Below are 14251 nucleotides of genomic sequence, written 5' to 3'. Positions count from 1 at the left end.
AGGCTGCCGCCGGCAAATCGTGCCCCGCCGGCAAATCACACCACGCCGAAGACCCACGTCACCCGCTGCACCTGCACCTGCACTGTTGCTTCCCCACCACTCCTGCCGCTCCATCACCAGCGTCAGATCCCCAGGACCAGCGCTCCCCAGCTTGCCTGACCTCGCGCACCTCCGTAGACCCAAACACCCAAAACCCATGGATCTACAATAGGACCCGAAGGCAAACAACAAAGGATCACCGTCGATCCACCGATCCACAACAGCAAACCGTAGATCCCGCCACTCCTTCCGACCGGCGCAAAACGCCGCCCCAATCCGACTAAGACCCAATGCTGGACCGTTCTCAATCCTCAGCCACGCCACAGATCCAGATGCAACCACCACACCTTCCTCCATCCCTGAGCCAGGCCTTTGCCCAAGAACCACACCATAAGCCCCTGTTATCATCCCCTCCCGGACCGGAACGTAGCGGCAAGGGCACCGGCGGCGTCCGGCCTGGAGAGAGCACCCTCGACCTCCTCTAGGTTTTTCTCCGCGCGTGAGGCGCGTTCTCTCCCCCACTCTCTTATGTTTCATTCTTGTACTTGTGTTTGTATAGTTTTATTTGTTTTAATTCTTTTAATTTTCGGAAACCAAATCTTAAAAACCCCCCTAATTTTGTAAATTTGTATATACTTTATTTTATTTTTGAAAATAATATATTTTTTTTATTTTAATTCTTTATTTGTCTTACAATGACAGGTGTACCCTCAATCCCCGGAATAGAACGATCCCTACTTACCATATACTAACGATGACATTTTCAGGGTTAAATTGCGCGCTTGCTTTGAGCGTATCACTATTATGTATTGCCTTTTGTATACATGATATAACCCTATATACACCTCATGGTGAGATGAATACAAGACAATACAATTTTTCCAATTCTCTACAACAATGGTCAATATTTTGGAGGTTATTGTCAAGGTTTAGGTCAACACTCAGCCTTCTTTGCGGAGTTAATGGGAGTTATAATTGGTATTGAGATTGCTTTTCAAATGGGTTGGCATTGTATTTGGTTCGAGAGTGATTCGACTAGTGTTTTAGCATGTCTTTCCTCTACCTCATTTGCACCTCCTTGGCCACTGCGCATTGCTTGGTTGAATTGTTTATCTCACATTCGGTCAATGACATTTCACTGCTCTCATGATCTTCGCGAAGGCAATTCTGTGGCAGATAGGTTAACAAATTTGGGTTTGGCTTCTTCATCTCTGATTTCGCATGCCTCACCTCCACCCGAGATCTCTCCATACTTGAGAATGGATGACCAGGAGTTCCCTTATTCTCGTGTTTCTTCTTGATGTTGATTTGGGCTTCTTGGAGTTTATCTCTTTCTTTTTCTCTGTTCCAAAGATGGAAAATTTATTTCTTTTCCATCTTTTATTTCTTTCTCTGGTCTGTACTTTTGGGGTTTGGCTTTTGTCCTCCCTTCTCTTGTTTGTATTTTTCTTTATTATTATTAATAAAAAAAATAAGGGGACGGGCAGTGGGCTCCCAAAGTGTGGTAGACCCTTCACCTTCGGGTTTTGAGGGCGGGACTTGCTCCCTAAATCGTCTACTTCCGAGGAGCTAATATCGCCTCATCCCTTATTTTACTTATAAAAAAAATATTATAAAAAAAAAAAACTAGGAAGAATAATCTTGAAAAAGGTAAGCCTCTTCCTATCTATTGGCATTTTCCTCACCATTTTTGTTCCTTTGCCAGAGTAAATGAAGAGTCTCTTTCTACTGTCGATACAAAAGCGATTTACTTGGCAAAACAGGAAGAAAAGAAAAGAAAAGAAAAGTATTAGATGCAGAGGAGAAACCAAACCCAAACACAAAGAAAGCAGCAATGTTACATAAAAGTTTTTCTGAAACACCAATGGGGCAGCAGTACTTTCATAATTAATTAACTACATAGCTCACAACGGTGCCTAAATATTAACATCAAAACTCTAAACAGAAGTGCCCGGAGAAAAACTAAACCAGATATCATAAGAACAGTAAAGAGAAGGTAATGATAGAATGTCAACATCGTATTATTACTCCACCATTGTTTTTTTTCCTAGTGAGAGGAGGAATGAGGAGTGTGAAGGTAATGACTTTGATACATTGGTTCTCTGTCACATAGAAATGAATGTATCCTTATATTTAATTAATACTATACATTCATTTCTATGATACATTTGCTTATGAAGAAAAGCAAAAGGAAAAAAAAAAAACAACGTACCAAAGACTTACCAGCTATCATTGTTACATCAAAATTTGTGATCGTTTGCCAAAACAAATTTAGAGCTATTGGTATGCAAGTAAGCAAAAAACCTCTGGAGTCGCTTGAGTTTTTGTAAGTTAAATGAAAAAAATATCACTAAAGACCTCAATAACTTGCATGAGTCAGAGAGTTTCCTTACTAGGTAAATTTTTTCAGAAAAGTGAAAGACTAAAACCACTGCCTTGGTGCCCTTCATCAAAGGAAGGGACATCATTTTCCCCAATCCAAGTCTAAATGTTACACATTACATAGCCAACTTGTTTGGTGAATAAATAAAATAAGATAATAAAAAGATTACTGCCAAACCATATGATATCCATTTTTCTATTTTGTTATGTTATAATCAAAGTAAGCAGATAATCGAATGATGAGCATTGCCATGAGAATTTAAGCATGCTATTGCAACAACTTGAGCCAGTTTTTCACATTCCCAGTTGATGAGTAGAAGCAGAATAACTAAATATTAAAAAAGAAAATGTATGATGTGGAAGACAACAGAGTTGAAATTACAAACCTTTTGAATTTTCTTTTACCAGACTACACTAAATTCTAACATCTGATAACAGATTTATTTGTCAGGAACTTACAGATACTAATCGTAAAACAAACATGAAAATTAAAAGACAAACAACAGAACAAAGTAAAATACTAATCATAAAGATCTTCATCAGCTTCACCAGCGTTAGTAGTTGCAAAAGGATCAGATCCAATAGCAGCACCCGAACCACTGGGAAACCTGAACTCATCTGCTCCAAACCCTCTTGCCTGGTGCAATGTAGTCGCAAATGCCTGGTACTTGAGGATATCAGCATCACTGACGCTCCTGCGAGCATACTTCATCGATTCCTCAAAATGAGCTGCAGTAATCTCAGCTACTTCATTCTCATCATCTTCCATAATCTCAGGATTCTCACTTCTCCTCCTCTCCCTCTCGATATCTTTCTCAATGTTGTCTCTAATGGCATATTTGCAAGCACGCTGGCATATTTCTGTGATATCAGCACCACTAAATCCTGGTGTGTGCTTGGCAAGAGCACTGAGGTCCACATATTTGGAAACCGGAGATTTCCTCAAGCAAGACTTGAATATTTGATAGCGAGATTCCTCATCAGGGAGAGGGATGTAAAGCAACTGATCCAGACGTCCTGGTCGAAGAAGTGCAGGGTCTATAATGTCAGGTCTGTTGGTTGCCCCAATAATGAACACAGTTTTCTTGGCAGACACTCCATCCATTTCTGTAAGGAGTTGGTTCAAAACCCTATCAGCACCTCCAGAATCACCTGCACTACTACCTCTTTTAGTAGCAATGGAATCAAGCTCATCGAAGAAGAGGACACATGGAGCCGATGCACGAGCCTTGTCAAATATTTCCCTGACATTGGCCTCACTCTCTCCAAACCACATGGTTAGCAATTCAGGTCCCTTGATACTGATGAAGTTTGCCTGACACTCATTGGCAATAGCCTTGGCCAGAAGAGTTTTACCGCATCCAGGAGGGCCATAGAAAAGAACTCCCTTTGAGGGTGACATTCCGAATTTCTCAAATTTCTCCGGGTGCTCAACAGGATATTGAACAGTCTCTTGAAGTTCTCTCTTAACATTTTCCAGACCTCCAATTGCATCCCAAGTGACATTGGGCACTTCAACAACCGTCTCACGAAGAGCAGATGGGTTGCTTGTTCCAAGAGCAGTTTGGAAGTGCTCATTTGTAACCGCCATTGAGTTAAGTACCTCAGCATCTATTGTCTCATCTTCCAAGTCAATCACATCCATCTTTTCTCGGATGCATTGAAGTGCAGCCTCAGTTGATAAAGCAGCTAGATCAGCCCCAACATAACCGTGAGTGTCCTTGGCAACCCTTTCTAAATCGACATCTTCAGCAAGCTTCATGTTCTTGGTATGAATGTGGAGGACCTCAAGGCGCCCAACTTCATCTGGAACACCAATATCTATTTCCCTATCAAATCTTCCAAACCTTCTAAGAGCCGGGTCAATACTGTTTGGACGATTAGTAGCCGCCATTACAATTACATGTGCTCGGGACTTTAGTCCATCCATAAGTGTCAAGAGCTGGGAAACAATCCTCCTCTCAATTTCTCCATTAGTCTTCTCTCTCTTGGGAGCAATGGAATCAATCTCATCAATAAATATGATTGATGGTGCATTCTTCTCTGCTTCCTCAAAAGCTTTCCTGAGGTTGCTCTCACTCTCTCCAGCCATCTTGGACATGATTTCTGGTCCATTGATACAGAAAAAGAAGGCCCCAGTTTCATTAGCAACAGCTCTTGCAATTAGAGTCTTTCCAGTTCCAGGAGGACCATAGAGCAGAATACCCTTTGGTGGTTTGACACCTATTGATTTAAACAGCTGAGGATGCCTCAGAGGCAGCTCAACCAATTCGCGAATCTGAGCCATCTGTTTCCTAACTCCACCAATATCATCATACCCTACCTCATCTAATCTTTCCTCATCGTCCCTTCTAACAGGTTCTCCCTCGCAGAAAATTTCAGTGTCTGAAGCAACCACACAATACTCAGGAGGATCAGTCTCAACAACCTTGAACTCCACACTCCTCATTCCTCCTCTCACTAGGAAAAGATCGCCTTTCCTCACCGGGCGGTAGGCTTCCTGGAAATAAGGCTTCAAGTAGGCATCAAACAGATTTCCAGTGATCCCTTCGATTGTGTCATCTATAGGAAGAATGTGGACACGGTTTCCATACTTGACATCAGCGCATTGGTGAATGGAAACAACATCACCAAGCCTAACCCTAAGGTTGTTCCTCACAACCTTGTTCATCCTTATCTTTGGTTCTTCACAGGTGTCATCAGCAAGAGCAATACAGATTGTGTCTCTATGCTTCTTTCCCTTGATCAAGACTGTGTCGCCACGAAAGAGCTGGAGCTTCTCCATGGTCTCCGGGCAGAGTTGGATGGTGGAGTTGTCATCCACCACTGCTTCATCGACAACAAGGCGATTTGGAGCCTTCTTGCGGTCCAGAATCGCGGTGCTGAAGTCCCGCTTATTTGTTCCTTCACGTTGGTTCGTCATTGTGAGTTTGTTAATCGATTAGAAGCAAAAGAAATTGTGTGCGTTATGAGGCTTTTAGTTGGGAACGGGGATATTTATAGGAGAGGCGTGAGGGCAAGTCCGTTTCTGGTGAGGAGAGGAAAAGTTTCGGTTTTCCTTAGTTAAGTTGGATTCCTAGTCCTTCTCCTGTTATGAAAGATAAAGCTAATTGTGAGAAAAGAAAGTTCTAGATGTCAGAACCTTCTCCTCTTAATATCAGGAAACCTACAAACTTATTTCGTTTCCATTTGGAGTTCTTGTGCCATACTAATTAGTAGGGGGAGCCTTAAATCTATCGAATTTGGATCCCGGCCAGTTGGTCACAACTGAATCAGTAGAGATTAAAAGTAGACAGAGCAGTAAAAAAAAAAAACAAATGGCTTTGCCGGATTTATTTGTCATTAGGTCATCCATAGTCATAGTCAAATTGTAATGCTCTTGCTAGGATCATCAGCTGGTTTTGTTTCAACTTTGAGGCTTATTGCCACCTGCTATAACTATAGACAAGGTTACAGTACTGGATAGTTCATCAGAAAACTATTATTACACATGGGTTGACATGATTAACCAATTTCATGGCTCTCTAAGACATTTCATACTAGCTGTCTTGCATGACGACTGCCTAGTCCAAAAGCCAACATGCCTTGAGGCGTTCCCGCTACTAGCTTGAAGTGTAAGATTACGATATAATAGGCTCAATCGACAAAAAAGGCATGTCAAATTTAAAGTTAGTATGAGTATCATTTTTCCCATCGACTCGATCTTTAGCTGATGGAAATTGATACCACCAAACACAGTAGATATGACTTTCCATGAGACTTGAGTCAACAAATAGTCAAAAACAGGTTTACTTACCATAAAATCGCTAGAAATGGTGGTGACCGATTTTTTCTTTTCAGGAAAATCAACAATAATAGTATAACAGCATTACACACCTCCAATTCAAATTGAAAATTTAAAACAACAAAATGAAAGTTCATACAGCTATATATACAGCTATAAACCATAAAGCTCAACCTTCACGAATCATAGTGTTAATAATTTCACTTCTCCAAAATTAGAATAACCAATTTCTTATCTTTCAGAAACTCAAATAGGCAAACCCTACGTCACCCAAAGTTATCCACGTGTATAGCTTGAAAATTCGCCACACGTGCGGGGGCGTGTTGAGAATATATACATCCCACATGGGAAAAATGGGACCTTGCCTATGGGTTTATAAGGGTTTGGGTCACTCCATCCATTGCCAATTGGTTTTGGATGTGAACCCCAGATTACTTCATCATGGTATCAGAGCGGGTTACCCACGTGTGCATGCCTCATAGCCACATGGGCTCCACGTCACCCAAAGTTATCCACGTGTGGCCATGTGGACTCCATGACGAAAAATGAAAAGGGAAGAATCTGCCAAACTTTGAACAAAGCCAACCGACAATAAGAAAGAGGTCATGCGATGAAACCAAGCATGTGGTGCTTGCTTGAGACCATAAAGGGCCTTGTTGAGCTTGCAAACATGAGATGGGCGAGATGGATCAATGAACCCTGGTGGTTGAGTCATATACACATCTTCCTTGAGAAAACCATGAAGGAACGCATTCTTGACGTCCAATTGACAAAGCGACCAGCCTCTAGACACAGCAAGAGAAAGCACAACACGAATAGTGGCAGGTTTAGTGGCAGGTTTAATCACAGGACTAAAGGTTTCCTCATAATCAATACCTTGCTGTTGATGAAATCCTTTAGCCACAAGACGAGCTTTGTGACGTTCTACAGTGCCATCCGAATTGTGCTTTACTCGAAACACCCATTTGCAGCCAACGGTATTCTGTGATGGAGGGGGCACCAGAGGTAAGGAGAAGATTACGACTCATTGTGGCAATATGGCGATGTTTGCGCTCGGCAAGTCCATTCTGTTGTGGTGTATGAGGGCAAGAAAATCTCTGTTGAATTCCCATGGATTTACAATAAAGAGAGAAGGCATTATTAACATATTCAGTCCCATTGTCACTTTAAAGAAACTTGATGGTTGTGTTAAAGAGATTTTGAATCATGGCAACCAAAGTTTGAAAATGGGTAAGAACTTCATTTTTGCGACGCATGGGGTAAAGCCAAGTATAGCGGGAAAAATCATCAGTAAAGAGAACATAATATTTGAAGCCACTAACAGAGAAAGTAGATGATGCCCAGACATCACTATGAACAATATAAAATGGTGAAGGCGCAGACTCTTTATTAGAATTGAAAGGCAATTTATGAGATTTGCTAAGGGCACACTCGCGACAAAAAGTACGGAAAGACAACTTGGAACCTAGTGAAGTACCTAAACGAGACAGAACATCAGAGGACGGATGACCTAGGCGATTGTGCCAGATGGAGGAGTGAATAGAGGTGAGAGCTTGGGGAGTGGTGGAGACGCTAGACAGATTGAGCGGATACAGGCCATTTGTACAGGGACCTTGAAACAAGAGACGACCAGAAAGTAAGCAAAATATTTGATAAAAATCAGGAGCAAAAAGGAAACAAACTTTATTATCCTTAGTGAAGCGAGCAACAGATAGGAGATTTTTACGAATAGACGGAATTTGAAAGACATTTTGTAAGGAAAAATGGGAGGAGCCCAAGGACAAAGGAAGAGTACCAGTATGGGAAATGGGCATTGAGTCCCCATTACCCATAAAAACGGTATGAGGACCATCGTAAGAGTGAGGATTAGTGACAGGCATGGCGGTCATGTGATGGGTAGCTCCTGTATCCATGTACCAAGTGGGATCAGCAGCGGAGTGAGCACCAGCAAACGGTGCCGCAGTGGATGGTCCAGAAAACCGGAGAGGGTCGCGGGCAGCCCAAGAGGGAGAGGTGTAAGGGCCATAGGAATTAAAAATTTGCTGGGGCGCGATCTGCTGTTGGAAATTACGACCGCGGTTGATTTGACAAAGCCAAGTGAGGTAGTTGGTGTCATGAAGCGGGGGGAATGGGGCAGTAGCTTGTGAGAGAGCAGAAGAGGGAGGAAAGGCAGCCATGGGGAAGAAGAGACACAAGAGAAAGGAGAGACAGAGGAGAAGAACAAGACGTGAGAAGAAGATTAGACACAGGTATGGATCCTAGACCTACTTTGATACCATGTAGAAAGTGATTTTCATTACCTTTGTTTGTACAAGTATACAACTTATATAGCAGCAGATATGCTACTGTTACATAGAGAGAATAAAGTGCATTTACTACAAATATACAGCAGATCCTAAACTGATGATATTACAGCAATTACACAGCAAATCAGAAACGGAAGGCTAAGTTATGGCTTGATTTTAGCCAATGAGTTATTCTCTCTAACAGTTATCAAGTGCAAAAGCATACTATTTTCAGTCACGTATATCATTTGCGTTGAGGCTGGAAACAACTTTATATTTGCCTGAAGATGCTCCTTATTGAAGGGTGTTCCCAGATGCTGCATGAATGGCATCTAATCACTAGAAATGTTGGAGACAAATTAAACAACACGGCAACACCAACCAATCAGAGAAAAGAAATCACATAAACATTAATCAGATTTTTATTCTACTTTTTTATATGCATGGTCAAAGGTACATAAAATATTCTGTACGGAGATTGAATTAAATAGGCCTATAGGTTTACTAGAATGAAGAATAAGATCACTTTAAGACGTTCCTGTTGGCCTGTCTTGGTTTGCAGTTACTAGGATTAGGACCAATTTACAACAATAATCGGCCAAAAGTATTCTTAAGGGAGCATGAAATCAAAGTAAATGGTTCATTTGCTGGTTACCTCTGGACCATGTCTGCTAATTTTTTCTTTAAAATGGGGGTACTCGGATCTGAACTGTTCAGCAGATAATTCAGCAGTCATCTTCATAATCTTCTTCCTCTTTTTGAACCTCTTTGAGTATCCAGATTTAGAGCTTGGATTGTGCTTACCTGCAGCTTCAGATACAGAATAAAACTTAGCTAAACCAGAGACAATAAGTATACCGTATACGAATTCCAAAAGATTATGCATAGCAACATTCATTTGATTAGATTACCTAAATTCTCTTTGCAATGATCCAAAGGACTGAGGTGCTTAGAACAAGATGAATTTCCTTGGTCTACCATGCCTTTTACTGGTCTAAGTAATGGTAGAGTTTTGATGACTTGTGGTGTCAGGAAAACCCACTCTATCACACCCATTCGTATCAAAAACCTCTCCGCTGAAACACATTTTTCCACTACTGATGGACACTAAAAACACTTTGTCACCCAAGGAGTTTCTAGGTTATCTCTTAGAAACTCCTGCCACCCGTCCTTCAAATATATATCTCTTCCAGGATTTGCTTGCTTTAACATTCCATGAAAAATCAGAAAATTGCTTCAATTTCAATCTTGCCCCCTATCAGACATTAATATCCTCACTACAATTTTGTGAGAAACTAAAGTCTCAGATTATGCAATTCATCGAGAGCACTGATAACATTCTAAACTGCTGCAGAGCAACAACAGCATTATATTTTTGGAAATCAATTACCGAATTTTCGGTGTTGTAGCCAGGAAGAATAATCCTGAAGAAGGAAGCCTCTTGTGCCCGATACCATTCCAAGGTGCTTGACTCAGCATACAAAAATATCCTCAGCACTGGGAAAAATCTACCTGACTATAGCCTTTTTGCTTAATTATCTTGTTATTATCCATCAGCAGTCTCACAGCTGCTGCTTCATCACATTGCCCAGCATCAGCATACATATTGTATAACAATACATATGGAGCTGAGCATTCGGATTCAAGTCTCATTAATGCTTCAGCTGCAACTTTTGCCAACTCTGCATTGTTATGCACTCTACAGGCACCTAACAATGCTCCCCACACAGGCTTATCTGCTTCAAATTCAAATGACATGCTATTGATCAAATCCATAGCCTCCTCAAGCTGTCCATGCCAACCAATTATGTCCACAAGGGATGCATAGTGTTCAATACGTGGCTCAATACCAAAGTCACTAATCATGGAATTAAATTGCCTCCGCCCTTCTTCAGCTAATCCTGCATGAGCACACACATTCAACACTGCAATAAATGTTATATAAGCAGGTCACACCTTAAACCTCTTCATCAAAGCGAAAAGTTCTAAAGCCTCTGCAGCAAAACCATGAGATGTGTAGCATCCGATCATTGCATTCCACGAGATGACATTTTTCTCCCATTTCATCTCATCAAAAATTGGTTGCGCCTCCTCTATCGCACCACATCGTGAATACATAGTTATAAGGGCATTGTTTATTGGCAAATCTGCAATAAGTCATAACTGTCTTCGTGACAAGCAGATCCACCAACCCAGTACACACACCAAGAACTGAAGATAAAGTGTGTCTATCAGGTTTCTCTCCTTTGAGTTGCATCTGAGCAAAGAGCTTAACTGCTCCTATGAAGTTCTCATTTTCTTCATATCCTGCTATCACGGAGTTCAAAGAGACAAGACTCTTGTGGCATCCTATCACCAAAATCATGAGCCAGTTTTAAACGACCAACCTGGGCATACCCTAAGATCATTGAATTCCATGACAGAGTATCAGGATTTGGCATTTCCCGAAAGAGCTTGTATGCCTCTTCCATATCTGACATATGAACGTAGCCACTGATCATGGTATTCCAAGAAAAGGTATCTCATTATATCATTTGGTCAAAAAGTTCCCTAGCAGAAACAATATTTCCTATTTTCACATAGCACATAATCATGGAATTCCATGTTACAACATTTCTCTCAACCCTCCTACCACCCTCTTTCCCCTTATATCATATGACAAAATGGGCTTTGATCAAAAATGCGCCGAGCTTCTTCCACCCTTCCTCTCTGACCATAACCAGCAATCAATGTATTATAAGCATGCACCAAATCTTCCACACCCTCACCCCCATCCCCACATTGAACAACAATCCTCGCAGCTTCACCCAGCTCGCCGTTTTGAATAAGCCCCGACACAAGTGCACTAACAGAAGCTCCATCCAGCTGTGGCATTCTCTCAAAAAACTCAACTGCACTCACTACATCACCATTCTGCAAAAACCCAGTAATCATTGCATTCCAAGACACAACACTCCTCTCAGGCATAGACTCGAAAAGCCGCAATGCCTCCCCCATCCTCCCATTCTTGGCACACCCACTAATCACTGTGTTCCAAGAAACACAATCCCTCACAGGCATTTGATCAAACAAACTCCTCCCCTCCTCAATGTACCTAGCTTCTCGGCGCTAAATATATCCCGAGATCGTCATCAGACTCCATGACACAACATCTCTCTCAGGCATTTCGTCGAACAGGTTCCGGGCCTTGGCCATCTCTCTGCGTTTCACAAACCCAGTGATCATTGAGTTCCATGTTACGATATTTCGGTGCTTCATCCTGTCAAACACTTCCCTAGCTTGGGCTATCCGACCAGTTCGAATCAAATGGGAGATGTTTTTGTTAAGTGAAAACTAGTCTGGGTGTTTGGGCACAGTGGCACTGTTGGGTTTCGAAGTTGAGGAAAAGGAATGATTAGGCAAGAATCAGAATGGGAAACCAATTGGTGCATTGCCCAGAATCGTTCTCCTAATGACGAGGTTGGTCATTGAAACGAGGAACAAGAGACACCAACGCTGGTGTAGTTGTTAGTTTTCTTGCATGCCTAATGGTGCAGACTTGGCAACAGTCAATTATAACAAGACCAACACTTAATGGTACCCACCGGCCTAGAAAGCAAAACTCCGACCACCTGAATAGTAATGGTTCTTAAATGTGTATATGAAGCTTGTTCCAAAATACAATCTGGGGTGACCAATCATTGTTCCATTTATCTAAATAAGTTTACGTCCGTCAAAAAATTAATAGTTATTTAGCTATACACATAGAGAGTGATTTATTATCGAATTGAGTCTAAATTCATAATTCCGTCAAATTTTCATTATGAAAAACTTATGTGTTGCGCATTTCCTATCATAAATTCATCAACAAGTGCATGTCAACTTGGAATCTAATGAGTTATGTGTTTCATAATTTGAATCAACAAATTTTAGCCTTGTTAGGTGAGCGGTGCATATATAAGCTTAAATCAACTCGAATTCTAAATTTCTTGACAGAAACTGTTTCAAAAATGGGCTGGAATGGCTTCTCAAGTTGATCAATGACTGCTTAGATAATTGTAACCTCATTATCAATAAGGTTACTACTCTGCAAAAAAAAAAAAAAAAAAAAAAAATTGACTCGAATTAGATAATGAAATTCACCCTACCTGTTACAATTCTACTGGTTTCAACACCGATATCCAAACTGTACCCATGTAATGCAATTATGCAAACCAGTCCAAAACAAAATGAGAACTAATACAGGCCATTTGAACACTACTACTATGTCTGATTGGCATCAACATTACTTATGGCTGATCAAAATAGAACCCTAAAGTCCACAACCTAGATCACCATGTTAACAACTCCAAACTCACTTCCTACAAATGTGAACCACCAATCTCTTTTCACTCACAAGCTGAAACGTGCATACATCATGGAACTTGATTTGGTTGGCTTCTGCAAAAGCCTTCCAACCTGCAGAAAAGCAGAGTTTTCCATTCGAATCGACAATTTTCACTACCCATTCTTTCCCCTTTGAGTTTCTCAGGGAGACCTCACCCGGAGAAAGATACTCTGTAGAGAAGCTTTTCGGGATTGACTGCATTTTGAAGGTAATATTTCATTTCACAATTTATAATATATGTTTGGTGTTACTTTTATGAGTAGGCCTAATGGTCAGTTTAAAGGAGCAGATAAAGAGGTTAAATTTCTTACCACATTGTGAGGTACATAAATGGTGCTTGTAAACTGGCGGACTTCAGATTCAAACAATTCAGCATATTCCTGAGCAGGGTTGTCATTGTAATCTTCTTCTTCTTCTACTTCTTTGACCTCTTTATCAGCTTCACAACCAAAATAAAACATGAAAATGAGACACGATCATGAGTAACATGAGATCCAGTAGTGACATGTATATAGCAACATCTAAACCACAAGAGTACCTGAATCGGCTTTGCTACATTTTCTTGGTCTACCCCTAGGCCTTTTATTACTCTTAGAAACTGTGGAATTTTGATGTGCTTTAATGTTATGGAAATCCATTCTCTCACACCCATTCTTGTTGAAAATCTTTACGCTGAATCGCATTTTTCCATCGTAGATGAACACTAAGAATTCTTTGTCACCCAAGGAGTTATCTCTCAAGAACTCCTGCCACCCATCCTTGAAATACACATCTCTTCCTGATTTCCTCACTATCACACTCCATGAACACTCTGAAGATCGCTCCAATTTCAATGTTGCCCTTTCAGACAGATCTTTTGCAATGTACTTCAGGGTGAATTTAGGTGGGATTCTCTTCCAGATTTATGCAACAACAAAAAAAAGAGAGACTAAAATTCAAGACTATACAAGTGATGAGGAACTTAAAAAGATGCTTGTAACAGTAAGTACCTAAAAACAACAACATTCAAGAGATTATATACTGGGATATATCAATATATAGCAGTAGTCAAAACGAGTTACCAGATGTTCAGTTGTGAGACGAGGATGAATAAGCTGGAAGAAGGTAGGCCTCTTCTTCTCAGTAACTTTCCTGAGTATTTTCCTCCCCATTTTTTCTGCTATGTCAAAGTGAACTCAATATTGCTTTGACAACGTAAAAAATGGGCATAAAGAAAGGTAATGATTACAGACGACAAGGCTATACAGTAATTTTTACTTTTATCCAAAAACAATGAAAATATCTAGAATATAGCAGTTGGGTAAGTTACACATCACGTCACATCCCATCCCATCCCATCCCTGTAAATTAAATGCTTTTTTTTTTATTTTCGAAAATAGTAAATTTTATTCTATC

General features: G+C 40.7%; 2 protein-coding genes and 1 pseudogene across 3 annotated transcripts; all 3 read right to left on the bottom strand.

The window, feature by feature from the left end:
• Positions 1 to 2639: 2639 nt before the first annotated feature.
• LOC112169248 (cell division cycle protein 48 homolog) lies at positions 2640 to 5904 on the bottom strand. The gene has a single exon (XM_040509368.1). The coding sequence runs from the start codon at positions 5342 to 5344 to the stop codon at positions 2942 to 2944; it is 2403 nt and encodes an 800-aa protein (XP_040365302.1). The 5' UTR covers positions 5345 to 5904; the 3' UTR covers positions 2640 to 2941.
• A 2430-nt stretch (positions 5905 to 8334) lies between these two features.
• LOC112170888 lies at positions 8335 to 11921 on the bottom strand (annotated as a pseudogene).
• Positions 11922 to 12346: 425 nt separating this feature from the next.
• LOC112170887 (B3 domain-containing protein Os01g0723500) lies at positions 12347 to 14047 on the bottom strand. 2 transcript variants are annotated; one of them, XM_040507542.1, is made up of 4 exons: positions 13918 to 14047; positions 13395 to 13749; positions 13168 to 13295; positions 12347 to 12556 (listed from the first exon to the last, which is right to left on the bottom strand). In XM_040507542.1, exons 1-4 carry the CDS (start codon positions 14005 to 14007, stop codon positions 12518 to 12520), a joined length of 612 nt encoding a protein of 203 aa, XP_040363476.1. In that variant the 5' UTR covers positions 14008 to 14047; the 3' UTR covers positions 12347 to 12517. The 2 variants fall into 2 exon arrangements, with proteins under 2 accessions (XP_040363476.1, XP_024163936.2); XM_024308168.2 differs by lacking the exon at positions 12347 to 12556 and adding an exon at positions 12597 to 13051.
• Between the last annotated feature and the right edge of the window lie 204 nt (positions 14048 to 14251).

Source organism: Rosa chinensis, chromosome 6, assembly GCF_002994745.2.
Source record: "Rosa chinensis cultivar Old Blush chromosome 6, RchiOBHm-V2, whole genome shotgun sequence".
NCBI classification, from domain to species: Eukaryota; Viridiplantae; Streptophyta; class Magnoliopsida; order Rosales; family Rosaceae; genus Rosa; species Rosa chinensis.
This window is presented reverse-complemented; position numbering and strand designations above follow the sequence as displayed.